The 27,866-nt window shown below is 36.0% G+C and overlaps 4 protein-coding genes and 1 long non-coding RNA gene across 8 annotated transcripts; 4 read left to right on the forward strand and 1 right to left on the reverse strand.

Moving 5' to 3' along the window:
* Positions 1-279: 279 nt before the first annotated feature.
* LOC121783399 (probable prolyl 4-hydroxylase 4) lies at positions 280-3,880 on the forward strand. The gene is made up of 7 exons (XM_042181456.1): positions 280-528; positions 661-718; positions 842-946; positions 1,580-1,637; positions 2,272-2,447; positions 3,153-3,222; positions 3,355-3,880. The coding sequence occupies exons 1-7, from the start codon at positions 407-409 to the stop codon at positions 3,642-3,644; spliced, it is 879 nt and encodes a 292-aa protein (XP_042037390.1). The 5' UTR covers positions 280-406; the 3' UTR covers positions 3,645-3,880.
* A 1,165-nt stretch (positions 3,881-5,045) lies between these two features.
* LOC121783407 (histidine-containing phosphotransfer protein 1-like) lies at positions 5,046-7,261 on the forward strand. 2 transcript variants are annotated; one of them, XM_042181477.1, is made up of 7 exons: positions 5,046-5,118; positions 5,356-5,926; positions 6,003-6,133; positions 6,221-6,289; positions 6,635-6,706; positions 6,829-6,901; positions 6,991-7,261. In XM_042181477.1, exons 2-7 carry the CDS (start codon positions 5,870-5,872, stop codon positions 7,048-7,050), a joined length of 462 nt encoding a protein of 153 aa, XP_042037411.1. In that variant the 5' UTR covers positions 5,046-5,118; positions 5,356-5,869; the 3' UTR covers positions 7,051-7,261. The 2 variants fall into 2 exon arrangements, with proteins under 2 accessions (XP_042037411.1, XP_042037404.1); XM_042181470.1 differs by lacking the exon at positions 5,046-5,118 and having other exon boundaries at positions 5,234-5,926.
* An 11,472-nt stretch (positions 7,262-18,733) lies between these two features.
* On the forward strand, positions 18,734-22,449 carry LOC121783419 (probable 1-deoxy-D-xylulose-5-phosphate synthase, chloroplastic). Of its 2 annotated transcripts, XM_042181489.1 has the most exons (10): positions 18,734-18,951; positions 19,049-19,131; positions 19,469-19,597; positions 19,698-19,862; positions 20,124-20,274; positions 20,379-20,650; positions 20,727-21,000; positions 21,111-21,700; positions 21,789-22,073; positions 22,162-22,449. In XM_042181489.1, the coding sequence occupies exons 1-10, from the start codon at positions 18,744-18,746 to the stop codon at positions 22,309-22,311; spliced, it is 2,307 nt and encodes a 768-aa protein (XP_042037423.1). In that variant the 5' UTR covers positions 18,734-18,743; the 3' UTR covers positions 22,312-22,449. The 2 variants fall into 2 exon arrangements, with proteins under 2 accessions (XP_042037423.1, XP_042037430.1); XM_042181496.1 differs by having other exon boundaries at positions 18,817-19,131.
* On the reverse strand, positions 19,966-20,513 carry LOC121783433. Its single transcript, XR_006046570.1, has 2 exons — positions 20,376-20,513; positions 19,966-20,295 (listed from the first exon to the last, which is right to left on the reverse strand). It is a non-coding gene; the product is annotated as an uncharacterized LOC121783433 (long non-coding RNA).
* A 645-nt stretch (positions 22,450-23,094) lies between the features above and the next one.
* LOC121783440 (calcium-binding protein 39-like) lies at positions 23,095-27,846 on the forward strand. 2 transcript variants are annotated; one of them, XM_042181520.1, is made up of 12 exons: positions 23,095-23,380; positions 24,048-24,212; positions 24,306-24,424; positions 24,565-24,639; positions 24,800-24,893; positions 24,979-25,038; positions 25,734-25,799; positions 25,881-25,979; positions 26,506-26,550; positions 27,042-27,144; positions 27,262-27,350; positions 27,426-27,846. In XM_042181520.1, exons 1-11 carry the CDS (start codon positions 23,258-23,260, stop codon positions 27,342-27,344), a joined length of 1,032 nt encoding a protein of 343 aa, XP_042037454.1. In that variant the 5' UTR covers positions 23,095-23,257; the 3' UTR covers positions 27,345-27,350; positions 27,426-27,846. The 2 variants fall into 2 exon arrangements, with proteins under 2 accessions (XP_042037454.1, XP_042037447.1); XM_042181513.1 differs by having other exon boundaries at positions 23,097-23,380; positions 27,262-27,846.
* Positions 27,847-27,866: the final 20 nt, after the last annotated feature.

Genomic DNA, 27,866 nt, shown 5'->3' on the forward strand with positions numbered 1-27,866 from the left:
ACTGTTACCTGTTCTTTTACTTTTTCCCTTCTTTTCCTTTTTAGATACTCTAATGTTTTTCACTAAAATGATTAGTCATTCGTCAATAATCCATTTTGAAATTAACTGAGTTTTAAGAAATACTACTATTAGTAAAAAAGGTGGTGTAATAGTATTAGTCTTCTAAAGAAATATTAGTGGAATGAATTAAGATAAATTACTAGGCGTTTAAATAGAAGTTCGTTCAACGGTAAATATAGTTTTAGAATTTTTTTCAATTATTTAGATTATTATATTTGCCGTCAACTCCCACTGAATGATCTACCAAAATCGAAATCTCACTATACGCAGAAAAATATCTCAGATCAAACATCTTAAGCAGCTCCTGTTCAAACATTGCAGAGGAAAATCGGTATAATTTTTTACGATGTACAGATTTTGTTGCATCTCCTTGTTTCTACTGGTGGTGATCGCATCAATACCGCGGAAATCTTCGTGCAATTCCATAGTCAACCCGTCCAAAGTCAGAAGCATCTCATGGAAACCTAGGTACTGATCTTTTTTTGCAGTGGACATTGTAATTTTGTAATATTCCACCACCACTTCTTCTACCTTTTTAAAAAAAATTGCTGTCAGCTAACATCTGTGTGATTGAGTTGTATTTCTTGCGTTGCGATTTAGAGCTTTTGTGTACGAAGGTTTTCTTACGGATGAGGAATGCAATCATTTAATTTCTCTGGTGAGTTTGTGTGTTGATTATGGTGAGTTTGTGTGTTGATTATTGCGGTTCTCTCTCTCTGTCTGTGTGTGTGTCTCTATTTGAAATTTGAAGCGGTTACATTGATTTGCGTGATCAAATTAGGCGAAATCGGAGCTGAAGAGGTCACAGGTGGCGGACAATGAGTCCGGGGAAAGTAAGCTGAGTGAGGTTCGGACTAGTTCTGGAATGTTTATTGGAAAAGGGAAGGTACGGCTTTACTGTCTTCCCAAGGATAGAATTATGCAATTGATTCTAATTTGCTATAAGATGATGCTTTGGAGCGTTCGCCGTCATGTTTACGAATCTGTTTTATTTGTTGCAACTGTTTGATATAATTGTTCATTTAATTATTGTTGTTACTATCAATTAGAAATAGGTTTATTTCGATTGAGCTGGAACCTCTGCTAAAGGTGTTGATGAGAAGGTTTATGGATGCTTATGATAATTAGATCAGACTAAATGCATGTGATCCTTTTGTCGATAATATATTGGCTGATATGCTGGTTTAGATGATCTTGCCTGATCTTGGGAGTCTAGTTTAAATATCAATTGGTGGTGTTTTTAAGTGTGTATGCATTTGAAAATTCTTATAATTTATTGTTCATGAACTCCAAATATCCGAGTCAGATGTTTGAAATTTACTCCATTAACTATAGGCACCTTGTTCTGAATTAAGGTTTAAGAAAAGGAGGTTTATAGAACTATTGTGCTGAATCAATCAAATCAAGATCAGATTGCTTGCCTTCTTTCATGTTTTTCTCACGCACTTATGGAATCATCTTTGATATTTTTCTGAGTTCCATGATCTTGACACTTTTCCCTGCCATGTGTTACTGATAGGATCCTATCATTGCTGGCATAGAAGACAAGATTGCAACATGGACATTTTTACCAAAAGGTAATATTTTTGAAGAGGATATGTAGTTGATTCATCGCCATTGTCATCAGTTGATCATAACTCCTAGTTCGTTGATAATGTTCAGTAATATCTGTTTCGATTCCATTTTGGTTTTGATTCTTATAATGATATGGCAGTTCTTTTATATCTTTGGTTCTATGTTATTTTTGGAATAATAGAATAGAAACCACCTTAGATGACCAGACAATATTTAATGGTGTTTTTGTTAGATCTTGTAATTTTAGTCATATTCAAATTAACTGAATTATAACTTAAGAGGAAATCAGGAATATGCATGGATAGAACACATTATTAATACCATATACTTCATAGCCATAAATATTACGATACTTAAATCTTAACTTGTTTTCCTTTCTCGCATTGCTTTCTATTTAGCTCTTATCAGCTTTCACTTTGTTTCTATCTTATCTTGTCTACTGAGTAAATCATTGAGCTTTCAGTGATCTCTGTAATTATTTACTTCTTAAAGGCAGCCCCTAGGTTTTATTTGAGGTCTTGTACATCGATAATTTATGTTTGGTATTTAGTAAATTATGAACTGTGTGGTCACTGAGAACCATGATTTGTACTACTGCTGCTGCTTACAAGACCTGATCTTTCATTCTGTTCATAGAAAATGGAGAAGACATACAAGTATTGCGTTATGAACCTGGACAGAAATACGATCCTCACTATGACTATTTTGCGGATAAGGAAAATATAGCTCGTGGTGGACACCGGATAGCAACTGTGCTGATGTATCTATCTGATGTTGAAAAAGGAGGTGAAACTGTCTTCCCCTCTGCAGAGGTTAGTCATACCTCAAGTTTCTCTGCTCAAGATAATTGGGTTTCACAATCTGTCTCAATCATCCAGGCCTAATCTTTAACCATGTACACTAGAACTCTTTGCTAGTTTTTATAGTATTCTTTCTGTCACAGGGCAGGAGTCGTTCATATAATAGGATATCGTGATTACTGATTAGGAAGCAAATAACTGTGAGGGGGGTAGCTGCTGAAAAAAAACTGCGAGGGGTTTCCTTTTCTAGAAGAGCTTATTAATTCTATGTCGTAAAGTGTTGGTAAAGGTTACAAGATGTGAAAAGGCTCAGAACTAGGTCATCGAAATAATGGTTTCTAAATAATGTCCACAATGTAGTATAAAAAATAATGGAACTAAAGGGCCTTTGAAACCAAGTTTCCAAACGAAGAGTTGGGATCTGCTGTTATGAGCTTCAAGCATCTTATTTTAGGTGTAAATACCAAACTCTGTCTAGGAGCTTAAAAATCTCTAACATTTTAGAAAGCTGTTTCCAAGAGTATGAACTCAGCCACACACTGTTCATTAAATTTGTCATCTAAATCCCCTGCACTATCTTGTTTTCTGTTTTTCCATGGGGAATCAATGTGTTGCGCTCTATAGGTGAAGGTCCTCCTTTTCTCCTGAAATTCTGTGTTTCATAAATCATAACTACCCTATCATATTCATTGCCAATTCCTCGATGCAATCATGCAGGAATCACCTCGTCGTAGGTCTGTTTCAACAAAGGAAGAGTTCTCTGAGTGTGGAAGACAAGGTCCTGCAGGTGAGACAATAAGTCAAGTTGCAATCGATTTGGTTAAAGTTCTAACTATATAAGCAGCAATTTGATCCTTTCCCTAAATTTTAAGTTCTAACTATATAAGCAGCAATTTGATCCTTTCCCTAAATTTTCCAGTGAAGCCACGTAAAGGGGACGCGCTCCTGTTCTACAGTCTCTATCCAGATGCAACTACAGATACCACAAGTCTGCATGCTGGCTGCCCTGTGGATGAAGGCGAGAAGTGGTCTGCAACGAAGTGGATTCATGTCGATTCCTTTGATAAAGGCGTAGGCGGAAACTGCGCCGACTCAAATGAGAATTGCGAAAGATGGGCTTCCCTTGGAGAATGCAACAAGAACCCAGAATACATGATCGGCTCTTCGGACCTCCCAGGTTACTGTCGGAAGAGTTGCAAAGTATGTTAAACCTTTGACCTATCTCTCACTGAAAAAATATACATGGATGAATACTCGTTCATTACACTTTTCTGTATCTTCCGACAATGTCTTTCCCTTGTTGTATAATTCTTGCTTGCTGTTATTCACTGAGTTTTGTAGTCTTGGTGAACATGTCTCTTTAATCACGTTACTATATACATAAACTGAGAATTATTTAAGCCAAAATTGGTGAAGTTTTTAGTCGATAAAATTTATGTTTATAATGCTTGTGTGTCTTTTCTTGGAGCCAATATGTTCTTGCACATTTGTAGAGAGAGAGACCAACAACAGACATAATGACAAAGAAGAGACATCAGCTACTGTAGTATCTGATTTTTTGGTCAAGAAATGGTTAGTTTAGATTAGTTTATAAGATTAGTTGTCACTTGTCAATTATTGGTTCTCTTTAACGTGAATAGATGACTATATTAATGTGACATAACATTTCTTATATACAATCACGCTTCTTTAATAATGCGATACAATAAATATTGTTGTTTATGGTATAGTAATATTTTTTTTGTAGTATTTGATTACCTTTTTATTATAGTAGACTTAGTAGATCATGTAAAGATCATTAACGCATTTTTTTCTTCGTTAATAGAGTAAAAAATTACTTTTATTTGAACCATCTCTCTAGGTAATTTCGAACATAAAATTGTGACATAAAATTGCGTTATCATATTGTATAAACGTGGCTGAATTCGCAAAATAATATTCACACACATGTAATGATACCAGTTTTGACTAATCGATAATTAAACCATTATATTTACGCGTTAATTATTAGTATCTCATCATCTCTCAAGATATTTTATAATTTACAATAAAACTCGAGCAATCTTAATATCCTCCAACAAACCTAATGCTCGTTGTATAGAGGCACTAAATATGCGCTAAAGCATCTTATCTAGTTATTTATATTATCTGAAAAAGGATTCTGCAATATTGTGATTGTTATCATCTTAATTTCAAATTTTCAGTTCTTCAATCATTTTTTACTTCGCCCTATATATGTTTATTTTTATTTACGGTACTTACTCTCGATTTTGTTTATGCAAGAAAAAGTCGGATAAAAAAAATTTAATCACACTAAATGGAAGGTTGCAAGGGCAACCCTCATATTCTATAATACTGTATTAATACAAAAAAACCCATTTAATAGTGTGACGCATGAAATTATGGAACACGGGAAAAATTGATTAAAATGTTAATCTGATGAATAAGTTGCCAAAAAAAGTATGATTAGTTGAAAACGCAATATCCACAAAACATGGTGGCAAATTCCAATTACCCTTCTTGTACTAGTGCAATTATTTAACAAGAACGACTATCAATTATTGGAGCTTAGTACTTAATTAAAGGGAAGAAGAAGTGAAGTCTTTTCATTAAGGTAGGTGCAGGAACTTACTCAACCAGTGAACCTTAGCATATTTTTTTAGCAAATGGTGAATACATTAGTGTAAGTCAATGCCCTTTCTCCAATGCCACTATTCCACCACATGCTCAATTTTTTACTTTACTTCCTTTAAGCAGTGTGTGTGTGTGTGTGTGTGTGTTTTATTTAAGTCTAATATTCAAACTTTACTTAATTAAACCTAAGAGATGAAAATATTGTTGGATTGGAATTTTTTTTCAGTCTGATAACTTGATTGATTGCAATTAGAATATTAAAAATTCAATCTTTTATGATTTGTAGATGAATATTTTACTGTGTATGATAATGTGGAGCTGTACATCTCATAACACAGCCCATCAGCTGACAGGTACAGATTTTTCACCTTCCAAAATTTAATATTGACAAGAAAGGAGACTAAGGAATAGCATAATTTGAGGTGACAGCATGTAGAATCTGCAACAATAAAATATAATCGACAAAAAAAAGAGTTGGAAAAAAGATGGAGATAGGGGGGGAGTATTTGGAGATTTTGGGAAGCTCAATTTTGATGACAGAGTATCAAAAAATATGTTGGTGGCTGTAAATTTTGTGTGGTGTGTGTGAAATAAACAGAGATAGAGAGAGAGTCCAAAACTTTACTAGCTAGCAATCACCTTAAATCCGGCAAAAAATTGGATCTTTACAGCAACATTGAATTCACCAAATCCTCTTTGAAAGCATTTATATCTCTTCTATTATTGTACAACTTATACCCCAAGATCTGCCAAAATCCCAACTAGAAACAGTTATCTTGCATTCATTTTTTTCTGATCAAATGGAGGTTCAGTTGCAAAGGAGCTATCTTGAATATAGTAATGCCTTGTTCCGTGAGGTAACAACGTGGGAAACTTCTGTCATAGTAATTTGTTTGGGTGTTTTTTGATGATTTTGTGTGTGTTTGGTTGAAGGGATTATTGGATGGTCAGTTTATTCAGCTGCAGATGCTTCGAGATGACAGCAATCCTGATTTTGTGGTGGAAGTTGTGACCCTTTTCTTTGAGGATTCTCAACGAATTCTCAATGAACTCTCCAAGACATTGTCAGAACTCCCTCCCTCTTTCTATTATTTCTGAGTGGTGTGTGTGTGTGTTTTACAGTTATGATAAAAGTTGATGCATGTGTGCAGGGATGAGCAGAATGTGGACTTTAAGAAAATTGATGCTAATGTTCACCAACTAAAAGGTAGCAGCTCAAGGTAATAACATGGTACCTGTGTTTGTTTTGTCTCTGTTGTGTTTGTGTCTTGTAAATAATCAAAAGAGAAAAGCAAAATAGTGTAGGGATGTAGGTTTCTTGGGGAGCATTATCAGAAAAAGATTACTTTTTTAGGCAACTTGGCTGAGATTTTGTAATTTTAATCCAACCTTTGATTTATTTCTTCACTAAATGTAGTGCTAGATTGGATTTCTTGATCTCAATTCCAAGCATGGTTTGTTGTATGATGTAGTAAAACAATTGGTTTTGACAGAATCAAGGAAAAAATTGCAAGTCTTAACCAAGAAATATTCCATCTGATGTATTCACTCTTTTCTGTTTACAGTATTGGGGCTCAGAGAGTAAGAAATGCTTGCATTGCCTTCCGCAGCTTCTGTGATGCGCAAGATGTTGAATCGTATGGCTTCTGCTTCTTCGTCTTGTTTCCAGATCAAATGTGTCGAAACCATCTATAAAGTTTGGGCCATTTGGATGGTGATTGAGGTCTAAAGTTAACGTTTTTTTCTTCCAATTTTATAGGTGCCTTAGATGCTTGCAGCAAGTTAAGCAAGAGTACTTGCTAGTGAAGAACAAGCTCGAAGCTCTACTAAGGGTGCGTAAAGAACCTAATTTCGAGCATTGAACATCACTCATTTGGATGAATTTTGGTAGTTGTGACATAATTTGTGCTATTGGTTTCAGTTGGAGCAGCAGATTGTGGCAGCCGGTGGAGTGGTCCCCACGTTGAACGACGTCTCCTGAGATGAACGGCCCACGAATCTGAGTTAGCAGTGTTGGTGGAGAAACCGGTGTGAGTTTTTTGGTGGTATCAGTTTGATGAAATTAAAAGGTTGTTCAAGCTTTGAGGATTCTACTTGTATGAAAATTGGTTGGTCTTTACAAAGTGGAAACTCCTGTCTTAATAGTGTATCTTTCTTCTGGCCATAAAAAAATGTTTCTGAATCTCCAATAACTCCATGTTTGAAACCATGAATCATTTGATCATACTCAGTTATCATCATAGAATGCAACAAACAATTTCTTACAGCATTGTCATAGTAAACAGCTCTATTGCTGTAAGAAGATGACTTCTTTGTTGTTATTTTCCTGTGTTTGTTTACATAACTACAGAATCCTCTAATCAGGGAAGGCTCCATATTTACCTAATTCATGCCGACTATAGGTGAAAAAACGTCGAAAGATTTCACTAGAGCTGTTAAATGAACATTTTCTTGCTATGAAACATGCCCTCTTTAAGGTCATACTTCATTTCATTTATGTGGAGAAGTTCTCTGCTCCCCAAAGCTTACAATTACAGCAGATTGCTCGTTGCCACCTAGTCGAGCAGCGAAGCCAAAGCATCCACATATTCCGCTACTCTCACTGAACCCTTGTCTCCATATTCGGACAAAGCACCAGTTCCTCATTCCATAGGTTGTCTTTTAGATTAGAGTCACTGCTTTCTCTGTACCACAAACTGATACGTATCATGAGGCCTTCTCAGTCGATTCATTCTTGAGAGAAGGCACGTTGTGAACACTGCTTCTGGTGTCCCACCCTGTCGCGTAGAGTTTTTCTAGAGCCTCATCCATTCGACTGGCTCTACGTTGAACGTGGAGTGGAGTGGAGTGGAGTGGAGTGTGATATTGTGTGTTGATTCGGAAAACTGTCTTTGCAACCAAAGGGTCTAGAAACATGCTGAGCTGTACATCGTCATTTGAGTGAATGTTGATGGCATTTTCATTCTCTGTTTTCTGACCTCTCCAACTATGAAAAATTCCTGCAAAATAACAAGGAAGCACCAAATGTTGAAGAACGTGATATGGCAAGTTAGTCTTGTTTCTGGTTTTTGTCTCCACACACCTCAATGGGAATGGGAAAAAAAAGAGCAGAGCCATTTTCATCTTAAAATCTTGGGAGACATTAGGTGCACGAAAAAAATGCACGAAATTGATTTGTGAAGTTGAACTTTGCAGTGTATTCTTTCCTGTTAATAAAAACCTGCTGCAACCACACCAACAAGAACTCAGAAATCCTCCCTTGCACTTTGCACCTTCCCTTGCTGACGTGGCCGATAGAAAATTAAACAACGTTGTTTTGTTAAAATAAATAATTTCTTTTCATAAAGAAATTAAATAATTTTGTAATTACAGCTTTCAAAAGTCATATTCCGCCATAATGATTTTAACTTTTTTTCATTCTTCAAACTGTTATTATTACTCATTAAATTATTATAAATAATAATTTGATACTATAAGTCAAATTTTATATGTACGAATATTTGGCAATAGTAAAGTCAAGTACCCCCATCGAGTAAAATTATTTCATATTGCTACATGTGGATGATGCCTAATTGGTTAACTAAAAGCAGATTAGCAGGTCAAATCCCAACCGTTTAATTTTGTAAATGTTATCTTCTTTTTTTAGTCGATTTTATGATAACCTGAATGAAATATATAGCTACTTTAAGATGGAATTCATCAAAAATATTAGAGCTGGAGAAGGATAAATAATTAACAGGAGTATAGAATGAGAACGTTCCCGATCAAACAAAGATAGACGTGCAATTTAACAGATGTCAAATTTAAATCATTCATAATTTCTTAACTGGAAATTTATAATTATTATTAATAGTTTTATCATTCGACGAAATTCCTTGCACGGTTATAAAGTTAGGAAGCTCTGCCTAAATTTAACCGAATTGAATTTAAAACTCTAGCCCATAGAAATATACCCCCTCCGTTCCATAGTAATTGAGCCATTTCTTTTCAGCACGAAGATTAAGAAAAATTGTGATTAAGTGAGTTAAGTAAAGAGAGATGAAGAGTGAAAAAAAGTAAGAGAGAGTAAAGTAGGTGTGGAAAAATGTGTTGACTTTTACTAAAAAAGGAAATGACTCTATTATTATGGAACGTACCAAAATGACAAAATGACTATATTACTATGGAACGGAGGGAGTAGAATAGAACAATAATTAGTGACTGGACCACACATAAATATGAATGACTACAATAAACTCTCTCTCTCTCTCTCTAAAGCACCTAAGCATTCATACAAGAACATACAGAGATGCATTCATGCTCACACCGTAGAGAATCCAAGATAATAGTCACAGGAATGGTGAATTAGGGGATAAAATTCAAGCATTTGATAACTCATCTACAATGCCTGCTCATTAGTTACTATTAGTGTATGGAGAAACTTCTTACCAGACCGATCAACGAGAATTTCGGTCAAACCTTTTCAGCCTCATTTTTAGTTGTTCCATGGAACATCATACAAAGGACGAGAGTCACCCGTCTCAAACAGTTGAGGGGCAGGTTCCTGTTGTTAGCTTATCCCGAGTCTCTTTTGAGTTTCACTGGGAGGAGCCATCACATGATGTGCCCAGCCATTTGAATCAAGATAGATAAAAGATAGATAGATAGATAGATAGACATAAAATTACAAAATACAAACTAAATTCTTATCTTATAAAAGCAGCAGCATGGCTAACATGCTCTAAACAGAACGATAACATAATTGAGAGAAGCATGGCCTTAAATCTGATAGGATACCAATGAGTAACCAACAAACAACAGTGATTTTCTCTGTATCTCTATCGAATAACTCTAAACTATTAAAATTATCCAGATACACCATCACAACAAAATTGTAAGACTCCAAAGATCAAGCAAACTCTGGAAGCTATATAGGGTTCAAAAGAACAAGAATTAAATAATAGGAGTATCACATAGTACTTTCCAAGTAAACTGAAAAGGATGGAATCACTTGGATGTAGCTAAACCTATTAAATGCAAGTAGGAGACAAGCAGATAACTAGAAAAATCGAACCAAATGATACTAGAGTATATCACCAGACACCAACCACCAACCACCATGAATGATGCCATAGTTCTGAATCCATTTGCTCAACAAAATGCATATATATAACATATCTTTTTCCCATTATTCTAATTTAATAGCCACTGTCATACAATCATCCACATACAAACAACTCTGAGACGTCTAATACACACAGGGTATTCATGGCTCAGTTTGGTGGGTTTGGGAATTGGACCGATGAAGTCGGCTATTGAATATTTCAGGCCATTACAAGTCTGCTTGGGTTCAATCAGAGTTGGTCAGGTTGATAAATAAGTCAACAAATGGATTGAAGTTTGAAGTTGTATAAACATTCAATAAAATTCCTATTCAAATTATAGCTAATGACTTTAGTATTTAATACTATAATGCAAGTTCATGCAAATGTCTCTATAGAAAATTAACAACAAATGATTTTTGAAAATAATACTCCCTCTGTTCCACTATGAAGCTACTATAGAGTTCACGAATAAAAAAAATGTTTACACACATATTTACTGTTTAAGCCCCAACGCGCAGTTTAACATGCTTAATGCAATCTAACAATGTAAAATTCCTCGTGCAGTTGTACCTGTGTCTGTGTGAACAACTGCAAATACATATGATGAAATTATACTGAATCATACTTAGGTATACTATATACTCAACCACTCTCTGTCTAGTTGTCCTGAACTCATTTCCAAATGTCTTAACTGTGTGGGAATCTTATTGAAATATTCCATCGAATGACTTATAGTTGCAGGCACGTCTAAACAACAATCCGCAAATTGAAACAAAGAAATAACTCAATCCAATCCATTGGCACACAGCACACAGAATTTAATCTCGGAAAGGGGCACAGCCATTTATTAGAAACCCAAGAAGAGCTCATGTTTCACTTTTTGAGACATTTTATAATCGAGATTTAGTAAAACAAAGAACATACACAAGGCATAATATAACCATCCTCTCCTTCAATTAACAATATCCGAGAAATTACTATCATGCTAAAAGTAAAGCATGCCCGAATTACTCATTGTTCCTGACTCCAGCTCAAGAGGTACATTAAATTTATTCAAGATATCGAAATCTACAGTGTTGAACATCTACTCTATCAATACAAAACATTTACCCCAATATTTCCGTGGACATAAATGTAAAATGGGGAAATTTTCATTAAAAAGAACATTTCAAGTTTCATATTTCACAGAACCTGACCGAGAAGAAACCTCCTGGCTGAAGAAGAGGATTTCTTATTATCATTAAATCCTGAATCCGACTCATCATGAAACCATCCCACTGATCTTTGAGCTTCTTGCACAATTTGTGAAATACCTAGAAAACATAATAAAATAGATATTACTACACGAAAATGAATCAACATACACAAAACACATAAATCCAAATGAACAAAATGTAAAATCTACTTTAGTGGCTCCTTGATGCTTAACTGACCAACCATATTATCAACTATTTATATGCACACAACACAATCACAAACACCTACATATGGGAGAAAGAAGGGGATTTCACATTCGTGCATATCTACAGTAGATCCAGATCTAGTATTGTTGATTAGGTGTACCATTGGCAAAACCCTACTCTATGTAAGCATATGCATAACCTTTCAGCAATCAAAACAATTTTGTAAATACTCCTATTTTTTAATCCGATTACAGTCTAGAAGCAACCGAATAGCACTGTAATGCACTTCTAAAAGCAAAAAGGTCACAGGCTCAGCGGAATTACAGCTTGATCATAAGAAAACGTAATTAGAGATTAAAAAAACCTCCAGAAACGGTTTGTTTATTGTGGCGGATGTCGTGAACGGTGGCGGAAATTTTCCAGTAGAGCGGGCGACCTACATAGAAGAGTATCAAAGCCACCACTGCCACCAACAAAAAGCGGAATGTGAGCTTCGCTGTAGAAGACGCCATTGTTTTCTCGCTCTGGTTTGTGTGTGCGCGCGTCGGTGATAGAGAGAGGATTTGAACGCATATAATCCGCTAATCGGTGGAAATTTAAAAACGCTCTTTATATATTAATATAGTAGTATTAATATAATAATATAAGGAACTACTATAAAAACTGGAAAATAAGAAATAAATTCGAGATATCAGTACGCAAATCTTGTAGATCTAGAATTAAGTGACTAAAACAGTAACTAACTCGACGGTTTTATCTCGCTCATAATCCCTGAACTTTAAAAATATTATCAGACATCTCTAGACTAAGTGTTTATCCTAAAAATGGTCTTTTTGGCTTTTTTGAACCGAAAATGGCATTTGGGGTGCTGGGTAATTTGTTTTTTTTTACACTTTTAACTTTTTAAATCTGATATTATTTCAAAATTATCATTCTTCTTCCTTTTTGCCATCCTCCACTTTATTTCTTTATTTCAATATTAGATTTAATTTTATAAAAATAAATTTTAAATTTAGATTTTTAAATATCAATAAATTTTTGTTAATTATTAAATAACAAAAATTACTAGTTGATTAAAACTATTAATTTTTGATTAAAACTATTGTACGAGTGAATGTTTTTTATTTCTTTTATTTCAATATCCAAGTCTAAAATTAGTACAGAAATAATTCAAATATAGCAAAAGAAACAATAAAAATAAAACGAGCATAGATAGCCACATAATGTGACAATGTCACATGCTTCATTTCAATAACAAAACATAGTATTAGTACTTTGTTTTAATTGTAGGGACATCTATGATCTATATCATTTACTTTTTGTTTGCTCCACACAAAGTTGAGAATATACAGAATTTTTAATAATCACGACTTCACGAGTTCCACATGCTACACTTTTGGATTAATTAATTTAACTTCTTGGATTTCTTTACCATATTAATGATTCTTCTGTGGGCCTTGAAAGTGGGAGTAATTGGGCTTAATTAGTGGGCCTTGAAATAAAATTATAAAGAGTTAAATTAATCAAGCTAATAATGGGCTGAGAATATTTGTTTTAATTGATTTATCTGAACCACACCGCAGTCGGCCACTTGCCCCGCCGCCTCCGGCATACGCCTCAGCGCATCAGTCTTGTTAACTGAACCCGCTCCAGGTTAGTTGTTTGCCTCAACTTTAGGATTGATGCCTCAATTTATTGTGTAATCTATGTATGGCTCGAATTTCTTTCTATTTTGTTTTTGTTTGTGTTAATGTGGCGGCGTGAGTGATTTTGAAATGGATTGGTGAGGGCAGTGGCTGTTTTATCATCGCATTTATGTGTGACGATGATTTATACGAAGCTCACTGCGCACAATGTGTTCGATGAAATGCTTGTTCAGTTATTTATTTTTTTTTTTCTTATTTTGGTTATCCGATTGAACGAGCAGATGCTAATCGAGTAATTGTATAACCGATCGGTGTCATCAACTATGGGAATTTCAGATTAAACTGTAGTTTTGTTAATTATTGGAGTACTCCGTTAGTGATCACTAATATGTTTTACTTTTGGTTCAGTTTTTGTCCGAGTTCAGTTAAAATTGTAAGTTGTAAATACTACTCTTATATGCATTCAATATTTCTTGTCGGCAACCTTTCTTAATACTCCCTCCATCTACGAATAGGAGTCCCGGTTCATGATTACTATAAATAGTAAAGAGGCCTCTCACATTCCACCAACTCATCCCACTCACATACTTATTTAGAACTAATATATACAAGTGAGATTCACATTCCACTAACTTTCTTCCACCCACTTTTCTAAGCATTTCTTAAAACCCGTACCGGAAAGAAATGTAACTCCTATTCGCAGACAGAGAGAGTTTATGATATGAACATCTAAGTCAAAACTACTCCCAGATCTAGAATTTCATTAGGCTCCGCATAAGTTGTTTGTTACTCAATTTGATAGCTATGGATTTTGTTTCCGAAATGCAAATGAAAAATTCGAAGAAGTATATCCTACTCCTACGATCCATAGAATTTCGTATTCGAGAAGTATTAGTGACTATAGAGAAATTAGAAGGAAAATATGTATGGAAGGTTACAAGAATTTGTTGGAAAAACGTAATCTTTATTGTATCTGAATTCTGCTCCCTTTGAGATGCTGCTTATTTTGGCTGCTGAAGTGAATTTCCTAATTTCTGATTGCCCTAAAACTTGAGCAGTCTAGTTTTGAGTCGTAGAAATGGGCGAGAAGAAGAAGGCAGGTGCTATGTTGGTTCGGCTTGTGTCGGCAGCTGGAACGGGATTCTTCTATGTCGTGAAGAAGACAAAGAGGCTCCACAGCAACAATATCAAGCTGGAGTTCCGTAAGTACGATCCACGTGTCAATCGCCATGTTTTGTTCACGGAGGCAAAGATGAAGTGAGTATAGCTTATATTTGCAGGCACTCTATGTGTTTCAGGCTGCCAGTGCTGTTAGTTTTGAATAGAATTTCATTGGTCCAATATATCTGTATGTTTGGATTGAAACTCTTGAAATCGCATATTATATAGCGTTTGAAGTTTAAATTTGAATGTGTTATGTTGATTCTGCTTGTCATTTGGATTACTATCTAGAGTTTATGCATTTGCATTATAATGTGGCAACTGTTAGCTTTGTTGGTTGCCTTTAAAGTTTTTTGCTGGCGTTTAGTGCTTACTGTAGTTAATTTCTTGATCTTGAGAGCAGTATGGGATTTAGTGGCTGTTTATGCCTTGGTCTTGCCCTTTTACTCGTAATGATGTAGGCCCTAATCTGATATTGTACCCAAATCAGACCCTCATTGAGATTATAGCCTTGCAGATGTAAGATTTTGAACTGTCACATTAGTACTATGTAAATGTAGGCTATTGATAATCTCAATCTCATGAAAATATTTCATTTGACTCAATAAGTTGGTTCCTAGCTGCTTTAGGAGAACCTACCTGATCAACCAAGAAGCTTGCTTCAAAAGCACTTATGTTAGAAGTTAGGAGTTAGAAGTTAAAACCAACTATAAATCCAATCTATAGGTACTTCCCTTTTCCTTGTTTGTTTCCACTTTTATGCTTTGTAAACATGGTAATCCAAATAAACTTTTTCCGCAACGCAATAGAGGCTGCGTTGATTGGTCATATTTTGTCTTGTTCATGCTGGGTGAGAGCCATGCCTTTACATCATCTAGCCCTACTTTTCTTGCTCGGCCATATGAAAATAGGCATAAAAGGAAACACTTGGTCTTTGCCAGTTAATATGCCAAATGCAAGCCTTTGTTACATTGTTTTCAAGTTTTGATTGTTGATACCATGCTTCATGGGAAATTTTGTTCAATTAGTGCTAGATTATCTGCCTAACATTTTTATATCACTTGGTTGATAGGGCAAAGTTCGTGGATTAGATCTCATGAATTTGTTATTTCCATTTTTCGTAGTCAATAATGTAGCTAGTTATGTGCAATCTTTAACTAACTGAATGCTATGATATGAGCCATCATCCATCACTTTCTTCTACCATGACTTTGTAAATAAAATTCCTTGGTGCACATGCACATAGATTATAAAGGCTATTTCTTGATGAGGCGCTGACGCGCATCTTGTGCGCGCGGTCAGACCCGACTTGGATCGACCCAACCCCGACCCCATTTGGTTTCACTTTTATTCATGAATAGAAGTCATAATACAATGACTTACATGTACAAGAGCACACATTTATTCATATCTCATTTTGAGTTATGTTAATTCAATAACATGACAAATATTTCTTAGTATAGCTGAAATTATGTTTGTTTGATTAAAGTATTGTAAATTTGATTAGGAGATCATACCAAACTACTAGGTAAACCTAAATTTGTCATCCTAAGTAATAGTATTACATTATTTGCTAGAGGTGTAGACAAAAAAAGTAATTAGCACGCATGATAAACAGATAAACTTAATAATCTATTAACATTGGTTATGAATTTGACAATCGCGCATTAAATTTGGAGGATATGTCTGAAGTTATTATCCAAGCACAATTGGTTCATTATTTATGAGTAGCACTTAATTAGTGGGATTTCATGAATTTCCAATGCTAATGCTTAATCACCACAAAATTTGTGACAGGTTGCGTTTTGAAATAACTATTGGATCACTAACTATTGGACGAATTGGTAGATGTTGGTCCAATCACAATGGTTTGTAAAAAATGTCCTCAATCGTTACCTAATCTGGCTGAACAAAATAACAATTGTATTTTGGAATATTATCATGAAAAACACGATTATTTGGACTTTGATGTATTTTCAAGAGATGCACATATATTATTGGCATATGCATAAATCCCTGAGCTTTGATTTTTTGAATCAAGATGTCAGATCACAGATATTCGAAATTTTGGATGATTGCAATATTTGATGAATTATAATGGAAAAATTGGAAAGATCTAGATAATTGATTCTACGTCCAAAAACCATGCATTAGAGCATCCACAATGGGCGCCCTATGCTCTGCTACGTCAACATTTTATCCTTCTACCCATTCACCTGTAGTGGGATGCCCTATAGACCACCCTAAGCATTTTATTTATTTGAATCTTTAAAACATTATAAAAATTAGAAAAAAACTTCATTTCATTGAAAGTTCAAACATTACAGTAAGAAATAAAAAAACTACAAACTTCAAACATTATCGTCGGGCCCCACCGTGGTTGCTCGGCAAAATAGTCTGCGAACAGACGTTGGTGAGCTACGTCGTGCTTGCGGCGGACAAATGTCCGACGTCGAGTCGGCCTCGGGATATGCGCCGCCGCCTGGGCCTGTTCCGCCGCTCCACGCTTCATTTCAGCCAAGCATTCCGCCGCAGCCTCATGAACGCAATTGAATAAGGCCCGAGTCAAGACCCGAGTAATGCCCTCCGATGTACTCCAGTCGTCGCCGGGTCTCATTTTTTTCGTGAGAAATATAGGGAGTGAAATATTGGTGTGTGGGGAAAGTGAGAGATGTGAGAGAATTATTGGTGTGGGAAATGGAAGAGAAATAAAGGTTTAAATAGATAAAAAAATTCAAAAAAATAAATAAAAAAGGAAAACGAGTTGCATCGTCCGCGGTATAGTCCGCGTCGCCCGCAGTGGGGCGGACGATACCGCAGACGATGTCTGGTCGAAGGCCTATCGTCCGCGAACGATGGATGTGCCATCGTCGGCATAGCTACAGTGGCGGACGATAGTCCGCCCAATGCATCGGGCGGACTATCGTCCGCCCCACTGTGGATGCTCTTATATAACAAGATTTAAATGATAATTGTTATGCATCGGGCGGACTATCGCCTGCCCCACTATTGATGCTCTTATATAACAAGATTTAAATGATAATTGTTCTCTATATTTCAGCAAAATTTTAACTAAATTAATGGGTTAAAATTTAAACGAAAAAAGTACAACATACTAGACATTTATTACATAAAAAGTCCATATTACGAATGCCCTATTGAAAACATCAACAATAATACTCCTAGTAAATTTTAAGATTTTAAATCTATTCAAACAAAATATGGTAATATGAGTATAACATACCATTTCTACAAATGATAAAGGCCTTATCCACCATTTCTCACTATGACCACTTATTTAAAAATAACACTCAATCTGATAATCATAACCCTTCATCTCTCTTTTCACACTATTCATGAATCTAATCTTTTATTTAGCTTAATTCCTTTCTTATTTCTTGTACTTCTTACATTCATAACTAATAATCTAGTTTTTTTTCATTTTGATATGTCCAAAAAATTAGTAATTATTTTCTATATATGAGCTAATAAATAAATTAAATATAACATTGAAAATGAAAATAAATAAAAGATAAAAAACGAAGAATGACAAAGCAAAAAAATAATGTTGGGACCTATCACCTCTCCCACACCAGCACACGAGAAATTTCAAGAAAATGGATAAAATTCGTTGACCTTTCAAAATTTGGAATAGAGACACGCGAAATCTCTAGAATACGGAATTTTTGCATTGTTCTATGTTGTTCTCTTCTTTTTCTTATTATTCTCTCACAAAATATACAAACAATCAATTAATATATTTAATTCACGTGTCATGATCTCGAATTATAAAACATTAGGGAATTTAATATTTTTTCTGAAAGTTCTCCACCAATACGCAGTTAAACCTAATTGTTACAAAACAAACACAAATATATATATATATATAGATAGTTAAAAAAGTATAATGACGCATTTAACGTAACTAAGTGAGCCATTTCTTAATCGCACCACAATAAGCGGCTCGTTCGCCCCACAATGCATTCCTTGCGAATGCAGCACAACCTGTGTTTTCTTTCAAACAAGCATCAAATGGTTTAATCCATTATTACACCAACGGGTAATATCACCATTGCTATACATGGTTTCAAACAACCCACGTATGATATATAGTCGATGAATTGAATAGATGCATTATGCAATGGGAGTTTATCAATTAAATTAAATTCAAATATAATATGAAATTTAGCATTTCATTTAGAAACAGAGCATCACCCAACCCAATTGGAAGATACATATATTATCATCTCTCTATCCATTCGTGATTTCTCGTGACGTGGACCAATGGGAGCTCGGTCTCACTATATCTCTCTTACATCTCCAAATACATATACACATATATAAACTCAAACAGAGTGGTACCACTGATATCCTCTGTAAATGCTCCACCCAAAAAGCAATATACACAAACCCATCCCACCACCATTTTCATTCCTCAACAATCCTTGCATTTTTAACCCAACCACTTATCATTCCCATCATTTGCACCCCGCACACACACACACACACTGGGTACTGTCTTTAAAGAAGTTCAAAAACAGAGCCCACCTCAAGAATTTTCTGGGAAATCTACAATCTTTGATTATTTGTAAGTGAAACTTTGAGCTGTCTATAAACATACAACAAGATGGCTTTATGCCCATTTGCATTTTCTGGGAATCTGAGCAAAGGATTAGTTGCAGCAGATGCTCAAAAGCACACTAATCTCTCTTCTCAGTGGATACATGGAGCAGATCTACCCTTTCACCCCTTCTGCAAGAACAACCAGGTCCTTCATTTTTATTCTTGCCATTCTTCAATAATGTATGATTAAATCCCTAGTGGTTTCAACTTTCAAGACGGATAGATGCTACACTTGATGAAATATAAAGCATTATATTGACAGCAAAGTAACCAATGCCATGATTGGGTGTTATAACATAATACTAGAATTCAAGATTTCTTGATTGGGAAATGGGAAGAGAGATTGTTTGCTATTATTGTTTACATTATTGATATTATTGTTTGGGTGTATACTAGGAATAGGCTGCATTTATCTTCAACTGGAAGTTTAGGATTGCAACAATTGATTGAAATATTTGTTTTCTACTGGTTTAATATTGAAGGTTAGGAAAAACACAACAGGAATTTGTGCAACACTGTCTGAAAGAGGGGAATACTTTTCACAAAAGCCTCCAACTCCCCTTTTAGACACCATCAACTATCCAATTCACATGAAAAACCTCTCCACTAAGGTAGTTACTATACATACATATAACATGTCTTCCAAAATAATGATTTTAAATTTTTTTTGAGTGACTCCCTCTTTCTAAAAAGATTGAATCTTGAGCTCAGGAACTGCAACAACTGGCTGATGAACTCCGGTCTGACGTGATCTTCAACGTGTCCAAGACTGGGGGTCACCTGGGATCCAGCCTTGGCGTGATTGAGCTAACCGTGGCTCTTCATTATGTGTTCAACGCACCTCAAGATCGAATTCTGTGGGATGTTGGCCACCAGGTGCTGATTCTTCTTCATTGCAGCCTAGCTTGTGAAACTTGTTTATAGTTTGTAGAACAACAGTAAAATATAGATATAAGCGGAAAAGTAAATAGACATAGTAGAGAAAGTAGTAGTGTATTTGGTGTATTTTATTACTCAACACATGCCACATATATATAGTACAAGAGACTAAGCTAGGCTATGTCACATCACCGATGTGGGCCAGAATACTAATATTCTTAACATAGTTCTGATGGGATCTGATTCTGCATGATATAGGCTTATCCACACAAGATTCTGACCGGAAGAAGAGACAAGATGCCGAGTTTAAGGCAGACCGGTGGTCTCTCTGGTTTCACGAAGCGGTCTGAGAGTGACTACGACTGTTTTGGGGCCGGTCACAGTTCTACAACTATATCTGCGGGATTAGGTATGACCCTTCCAAACTGACCTGTTTATATAAGATAAGTAGAAAAAGAATGTAAATCTCATGTTACACTGAAATAGATAACTGATTTAGGATTGGCTTACCAGGAATGGCTGTGGGGAGGGATCTGAAAGGAAGGAAAAACAACGTGGTGGCTGTGATAGGTGATGGGGCCATGACAGCTGGTCAGGCCTATGAAGCAATGAACAACGCTGGCTACCTGGACTCAGACATGATCGTTATTCTCAATGACAACAAGCAAGTTTCTTTACCCACTGCTAATCTGGACGGACCAACTGCTCCTGTGGGAGCCCTGAGCAGTGCTTTGAGTAGGTTGCAGTCAAACCGGCCGCTCAGAGAGCTAAGGGAAGTCGCTAAGGTTAGTATCACGAATCAGGATGTTACCTCTTCTGCTATTTGTAGAACAGTGTTGACATTTGTTGAGGTTGTTTCAGGGAGTTACAAAGCAGATCGGAGGGCCTATGCACGAGATTGCTGCAAAAGTTGATGAGTATGCTCGTGGGATGATCAGTGGTTCTGGATCAACACTCTTTGAAGAGCTCGGGCTTTACTACATCGGTCCAGTTGATGGTCACAATATTGATGACCTGACAGCGATTCTTAGAGAGGTCAAGAGTACAAAAACGACAGGTCCAGTGTTGATCCATGTTGTGACTGAGAAAGGAAGGGGATATCCTTATGCAGAGAAAGCTGCAGATAAATACCATGGTAAACCATAATTTATAAGTCAACAGTTTATACATGAATAGTTCAATGTATAATGATCTCTGTCCCAAATAATAACTCTCAGCTGGAATTCATGAGCTCACCTTTTGCAGGAGTGACCAAGTTCGATCCAGCAACCGGGAAGCAGTTTAAATCGAGTGCTCCAACTCAGTCGTACACAACCTACTTCGCTGAGGCTCTGATCGCAGAAGCTGAAGCAGACAAGGATATCGTAGCAATCCATGCAGCCATGGGTGGTGGGACGGGTTTGAACCTCTTCCAACGCCGTTTCCCAACAAGGTGTTTCGATGTTGGGATAGCAGAACAACATGCTGTAACTTTTGCTGCGGGTTTGGCCTGTGAAGAAATCAAACCCTTTTGTGCAATCTACTCATCCTTCTTGCAACGGGCCTATGACCAGGTAGTTCACGACGTCGATTTGCAGAAGCTGCCTGTTAGGTTTGCTATGGATAGAGCTGGTTTAGTGGGGGCGGATGGCCCAACACATTGTGGGGCTTTTGATGTTACTTTCATGGCATGCCTTCCCAACATGGTGGTGATGGCTCCTTCCGATGAGGCCGAATTGTTTCACATGGTTGCAACTGCTGCAGCAATAGATGACAGACCAAGTTGCTTTCGCTATCCAAGAGGTAATGGTTTAGGTGTGGAGCTGCCGCCTGGAAACAAGGGCAAACCCCTCGAGGTACTTCTCTATTCCTCCTCTTTTAGTCCCAAAGTATTAACACTATATGAACAAACCCAACTGAGGCAAGTTTGCGTTTATTCTTTAGATCGGAAAGGGCCGCATACTAATTGAAGGAGAGAGGGTGGCTCTCTTGGGTTATGGATCAGCAGTTCAGAGCTGTATTGCTGCAGCCGCCTTGGTAGAAACCCGCGGTTTACAGTTGACAGTGGCCGATGCTCGTTTCTGTAAGCCATTAGATCACGCTCTTATACGGAGCTTGGCCAAATCACACGAGGTCTTGATCACTGTGGAAGAAGGCTCTATTGGTGGTTTTGGATCTCATGTAGCCCAGTTCATGGCTCTGGATGGGCTCCTTGACGGAAGCTTAAAGGTACAAGTCTTGAACGATAGATTCAGTTATGTAAACAGCCACTTACAAGATTTACTAAACACTTTTGATCTCTAAAACCTTCCTGCAGTGGAGACCATTGGTTCTTCCCGATCGATACATTGATCATGGAGCCCCGGTGGATCAACAAATGGAAGCAGGGCTCACACCTGCTCACATTGCAGCGACGGTCTTCAATATTCTAGGGAAAGCTAGGGAGGCTCTGGAGATTATGTCGTAGATCGAAGAGCTGTACAAAAATGATCATATAGTGTTAGCTTCAGCTTATCTAGTTTCCTACAATCACATCACATTGCTGCTCTTATAACAAAACGACTTAAATGTATCACAATATCACATCCTTTAACTTTCACAATCATTGAACACATAACTTCAAAGTTATTCAAAATATAGTGGTAAGCAACAGTAAACACATATTAAAAAATTCTGGTGTTGACTCATTTCCTAGCTTGAAATCAAACGAAAAAAGTATCATTTGGCCCTATTTCAGGCCGAAGCGAACATGTTTCTGTTTGAAAGTCGAAGCAGCTAACAATGTCATCAATCAGAGATCGCAATTTTTGAACTAGTTCCAATTCTCCTCCGATAAACAAAGAATCTAGCTAGGGTTTCGGATTCACACCTCATATGGTAAAACAATCGATGTAGCCCAATTTGATCGATTTCGGAATCAATTCTATAGCTAGAGAGATTGGTTACCTTCCATCCGTAGCTTGAAAGCCTCATCTTTTGGTTTCGATCTTCATATTCTTCCATTCTGAGCTTTCTTTCGGTGAAAAGGGACGACAGTTTTCCGCCTAAATAGAAGACACGGGTAATAAATAAGAAAATATTTAAAATTTAAGCCATAAAATTAAAATTTAATTTTAATTTTTATTTATGCAACTACGCGATTTAATTTACACGTGGCCTTCAATAAATTCGAAGAAAAATATTAATAATGCGAATGCGACTGACTTCCTATGCGGCAAGCTCGTCAGTTCAATTAATGCGCTTTTGTTGATAACGCGATTTCATTTGGATTTTTTCCAGTTTCAGTTGCCCAATCATCAAACAAATCCACAAACAAAATCCTTCAAACAAAATCATTCGAATTGTGGGATCGCAACAAATTCAATCAGAATTCGTTGATTGTCGGAGTATTATTTCGTGATTTCCACTGAATCATGTCGTTCTCGTTCTTCAAGCAATCGAGGCCTAAAACACCACAGGAATTGGCGAAGGCGTTAAAGGATAGTCTCATGGCGATCGATAACATTACTGCAGCTGAAGTCAAATCCCTAGAAAAGGTAGAATCATGTTACAACTGTGCTTGAAGCTCCACAACATTTTATAATTTGTGATTTCTTAGTTCAATTTTTTTTGTTTGTGATTGGATTGTCATAATTTTGTCTTCTATTGATGGTAATTTGACTGATAATGCAGTATTAAAAATCAATTTAGTCAATTTTGGACCAGTATGAACTTCTTCTTCTACTACTACTACTTTTTTTTTCCTTTTTTGATTTACTGTTTCGGTATTCTTGAGGAATTTGTGATCGTGCCATTGGACAAAATAGAGCATTTGATCTTCATTTTATTTGGTATAGGATAAGAATTCGGATTTCATTTTGATTTTGCAAGAAGGTGTATACCATTTTTATTTTATTTTAGAATAAGAAGATTTCTAATTTTCAATTACTATACTGATGTAGAAGAAAGAGAACAACCTGTGCCATCTTCTCTTAGTTTGTTGCGCTCATATGTGTTTCTATTAAATAAGACATATCTCAACAATCATGCATCTGGTTATGTTGTGAGGATGCCAGTGAAAATTGTTCACATGGAAGTTCTAATCTTGATATAAGTGCAGCTATAGAGGCTGATGTTGTGTTTAATTATTTTATCAAGTGTTTTATTTATCTTGTTGTCATGGCATTGTGGTATGTCATGTTATTAATAACTTACACGTCACAGGGCATGGAAGAAGTTGAGAAGAATATAATGACAATGAGGACTATGCTATCTGGGGATGGTGAAGTAGAACCAAGTGCTGATCAAATTACTCAGTTGGCGCTTGAAATCTGTAATGAAGATGCTATTTCTCTTCTTTTTCACAAGTTACCCATTTTGGGATGGGAAGTAAGTCATTATGTACCATTCAACAAAGCAATGTTGAAATGCACACAGATTTGTTCATTCCAAAGCTTGACAAATATGTAAATCTCCATGCAGGCCAGGAAAAATTTAGTGCATTGTTGGTCTATATTGCTGAAGCAAAAGGTAGACTCTGTAAATTTCTGTGAACAATACATGGAGAAACATCTAGAGTTGCTTGATTTCCTTGTCGTTTGGTAAGTGCATATGTAAACGCCTTGGGTTTGTCTTCCTTTCTCCTATTTTTAGCTATTATACAATGATTGTCTTCCTGTATGTAAATTTTGGTCATGTCTTGTTATGTCAAGGTGTTGTTTGACAATATGCATTATGACAGCTACGATAACAAGGAAATTGCTCTGACTTGTGGACATATGCTGAGAGAGTGCATCAAATTCCCCACTCTTTCGAAGTAAGAGATGCTTGCCATTCCAAGCTTTTTTGTTTTTATAGAAGACCTTCCTCTAGCATGACAAGGAACTCTTCTAGAGAATGTATTGGAATAAGATTTCTAGAAGATCTTTTATTATGTTGCAGCTATTTGAGAGAATTCTATGGCACCCTTGTTTCAGATACATACTGGAGTCTCCCTGCTTTGAGTTGTTTTTTAAATTCATAGAGCTGCCTACTTTTGATGTTGCCTCTGATGCCTTCTCCACATTTAAGGTAGATTTTTGTTTATTGATTCTTATGTCATTTGATCTAAAGTACTTTTGAGCTGTTACTTACAGTTAGAAATAAACATTGCCAGGATCTGATGACTAAGCATCCAACTGCAGTTTCTGAATACCTGACTACCCACTACAGCGAGGTGTTGCTCTATCTCTGTCTTTGTTACACCTGATAAACACCTTTCTCATTACTATCCACACTTATTGGACTTACACCATTTCGATCCAATAAGAAGTGTAAGGTTGCTTGGTTTCATTTTATGCACAAAATATTTTCAAACTTCTTTAGGTGTTTCTGTTATACACTTATACTGCGAATAAAAACTGAAATCATTGTTTTATCTTACTTTTCACTCAAAATACAAATTTTATGTTTTTAGGTGGCACCATGCGAGAACATTTTTTCAACACTATTTATCATCTCTCAATTTGGTATCTCTGTGGGACACATCACATATTATAATCTGCTTATCCAACCACAGTTTAAAGTAGACTCTGACTCCTACATGTAATATGAAAAGTGTGATTCACTTCATAGGAAATAAACCAACCGAACGTATTCTAATTTTGAAACTTGTAAAAATTTAATATGAAAAAAAAATGAAAGTTGTAATTTTCAAATAAATACTACTATCATTTATTCAAACTAGTATTCTGTTGCCACAAAAAACCTAAACTTTGTACATGTCACTGGAAATTGTAAAAACTAAAAGCTGGGACTGAAGTGAAACCTTTCTTACCGTTCTTCCCTTGAGAATATGAAAATTGTATACTTCTACTCTGATTTCCATTCCCAACGTCTAATTCATCATTCCACATGATTTTTTATTTTCAGTTCTTTGAGCATTATGAAAAGTTACTGACATCTGCTAACTATGTGACCAGAAGGCAATCTTTGAAGGTCAGTTTTTTCATATGTTGACCTGGCTTCTTTCTGCTATTACTAGTTTTGGATTTACATTTTATGTTTAACGAACTTCAGCTCCTGTCCGATTTTCTTCTGGAATCTCCAAGTACTCATATAATGAAACGCTACATTGGTGAGGTTCGTCACTTAAAAGTCATGATGACATTGCTGAAGGTATCATTCAATTCCTTATCTTCTTAATCTCAAACTTATAGTGGCATAATCTGAATTTTTTTTCACCATTGCCAACTATTTTCAAAAATAAAGGGAGCCTATATCTTCCAGCATGAGTATAACATTTTGAAATATGTGTTCTTGATTCTGTTTTGTGGACTATGCTATGAACCAACGAGGTATTACTCACACAGACTTTGATTCCATTTTGGGTTGATATTGTATATTTATCTCATTGTGCAATCTATGCAAGTTCAACTTCTGTCCACATGTCCAGTGAGTCTTATCAAGTACCAATACTTATGCGGATAGATTGCTACCTCATTCTTTATTACAATCCTTTTTTTATGCAGCACATGCTTCTTAAGTTGGATAAGAAGACAATAACATGTTGGAGAAAATTAAAATAAAAATATATCTGTAATTTTTTTGCTCTGTCGGATTAGACGACAATAATAAGTATGTTGGAAAAAATTAAATAGAAGTATGATCTGTATTTTTTATTAATGAGATCTTTCTTTTACAGGATTCCAGCAAAAATATCCAACTATCTGCATTTCATATTTTCAAGGTAATTAAACGTTATACTCTCACATAAATATAGTTTACTTTGTTCGAAATGTTCATTTTTTATCTTGAGAAGCAGATTGGAGTATGAGATAGGTTCCTTCCAGTTTTTCTTATCTAAGATGGATTTAATACATTTTTGGGGTTTGACATATAATTGGTGATAATATGAACCCACCAAACCTCTGAGACCTTTGGTACTCCCACAATGTTCTTGTACGTTCAATTGTTTATTTTTTTTATGTGAGTGGAAGAGAAATTTTGTTTGCCTAATCCCGAGTATCTAATGGAATACAAAGTTCTTTGATGGTCACTCCGTCTATTCTAAAGCGATTTCTTATCATAAAACAATCAGAGCTTGGTGCTCTGGTATTAACCACACTTCTGCTCTCTTGGTGGGCTGAGTGTGTGTATTCTACTCATTCTCGGCTCTTGCGTGGGGTCGTTCATTTTGGCTGGTAGAAGATTCATTTCAATTTCTGATTTCATCTGCAGGTATTTGTGGCTAACCCAAACAAACCCCGAGACATAAAACTTATCCTGGCAAAAAACCACGAAAAGCTTATAGCACTGCTCCAAAGTCTGTCTCCTGGCAAAGGTTTAATTTCGTTTCCAACTTCTCTTGACTATCCTCAGCCCAGGGATAAAATCAAGCATTTGGTCTTGGTTAAGACGTGTGTTCCTCAATTCATCGAATATGTTTGGGTCATTTCAGGTGTTGAAGATGATCAGTTTGAAGAGGAAAAGGAGCTAATAATCAAGGAAATAGATAGAGTGCATCGGCTTGCAGAAATTTGATCTTAGGTACACAGCTTCACGCTCTAACCATCTCCGTGCTCTGAGTTTCTTTAACTTGTGATCATGGTCTCCCTGTTTTAGAAGCTAGCATCTCCTAAACCATATGTAAAGTGAATCACAATGCAGTAGATGATTTACGAACAAAGTGAGAAGCGATGAAACTGAGAACCCTAATATCTATTAGAGCGCTCTTCGCGTAGAAACCATAGAGGCGCCAGCTGCTGTGTGGCTGTACGAAGAGCAATGTTTTATAACCTTACATTTATTTTTTCTTTCGGCTGTCGGAATCGAATTCGAAGTCAGTGACATGTAAGTTTGTTGTATCAGTTATCACAACCATTGCGAGTGGGACTTGCTCTACTGATGTTTGTCCTTATTTTGCATATTCTTTTTTTTTTTTTTATTTTACTACTCTGTTCTTTGTTTGTTTTGTAATACAAGCAACGAGTAAAAAGTTGCAAAGTTATTGAAGAAATGTGTGAGCAACTTTTCTAGAGGCTTATTTCAGTGACAGTTTATATA

The sequence above is a fragment of the Salvia splendens genome, chromosome 2 (genome assembly GCF_004379255.2).
Source record: "Salvia splendens isolate huo1 chromosome 2, SspV2, whole genome shotgun sequence".
In the NCBI taxonomy this organism is placed as follows: domain Eukaryota; kingdom Viridiplantae; phylum Streptophyta; class Magnoliopsida; order Lamiales; family Lamiaceae; genus Salvia; species Salvia splendens.

What these genes read in the sequence shown, in the direction of transcription:
- LOC121783399 (XM_042181456.1), top strand. Translation starts at nt 407, where the DNA reads ATGTACAGATTTTGTTGCATCTCCTTGTTTCTACTGGTGGTGATCGCA. An exon ending in AGCATCTCATGGAAACCTAG is followed by an intron (nt 529 to 660) that starts GTACTGATCTTT and finishes GTTGCGATTTAG; the next exon opens with AGCTTTTGTGTACGAAGGTT. An exon ending in ATGGACATTTTTACCAAAAG is followed by an intron (nt 1,638 to 2,271) that starts GTAATATTTTTG and finishes TTCTGTTCATAG; the next exon opens with AAAATGGAGAAGACATACAA.
- LOC121783407 (XM_042181477.1), top strand. Translation starts at nt 5,870, where the DNA reads ATGGAGGTTCAGTTGCAAAGGAGCTATCTTGAATATAGTAATGCCTTG. An exon ending in CTAAAAGGTAGCAGCTCAAG is followed by an intron (nt 6,290 to 6,634) that starts GTAATAACATGG and finishes TTCTGTTTACAG; the next exon opens with TATTGGGGCTCAGAGAGTAA. An exon ending in AGCTCGAAGCTCTACTAAGG is followed by an intron (nt 6,902 to 6,990) that starts GTGCGTAAAGAA and finishes TATTGGTTTCAG; the next exon opens with TTGGAGCAGCAGATTGTGGC.
- LOC121783419 (XM_042181489.1), top strand. Translation starts at nt 18,744, where the DNA reads ATGCTCCACCCAAAAAGCAATATACACAAACCCATCCCACCACCATTT. An exon ending in TCTACAATCTTTGATTATTT is followed by an intron (nt 18,952 to 19,048) that starts GTAAGTGAAACT and finishes TAGTTGCAGCAG; the next exon opens with ATGCTCAAAAGCACACTAAT. An exon ending in ACAAGGGCAAACCCCTCGAG is followed by an intron (nt 21,701 to 21,788) that starts GTACTTCTCTAT and finishes TTTATTCTTTAG; the next exon opens with ATCGGAAAGGGCCGCATACT.
- LOC121783440 (XM_042181520.1), top strand. Translation starts at nt 23,258, where the DNA reads ATGTCGTTCTCGTTCTTCAAGCAATCGAGGCCTAAAACACCACAGGAA. An exon ending in TGACTACCCACTACAGCGAG is followed by an intron (nt 25,039 to 25,733) that starts GTGTTGCTCTAT and finishes TTTTATTTTCAG; the next exon opens with TTCTTTGAGCATTATGAAAA. An exon ending in CTGCATTTCATATTTTCAAG is followed by an intron (nt 26,551 to 27,041) that starts GTAATTAAACGT and finishes TTTCATCTGCAG; the next exon opens with GTATTTGTGGCTAACCCAAA.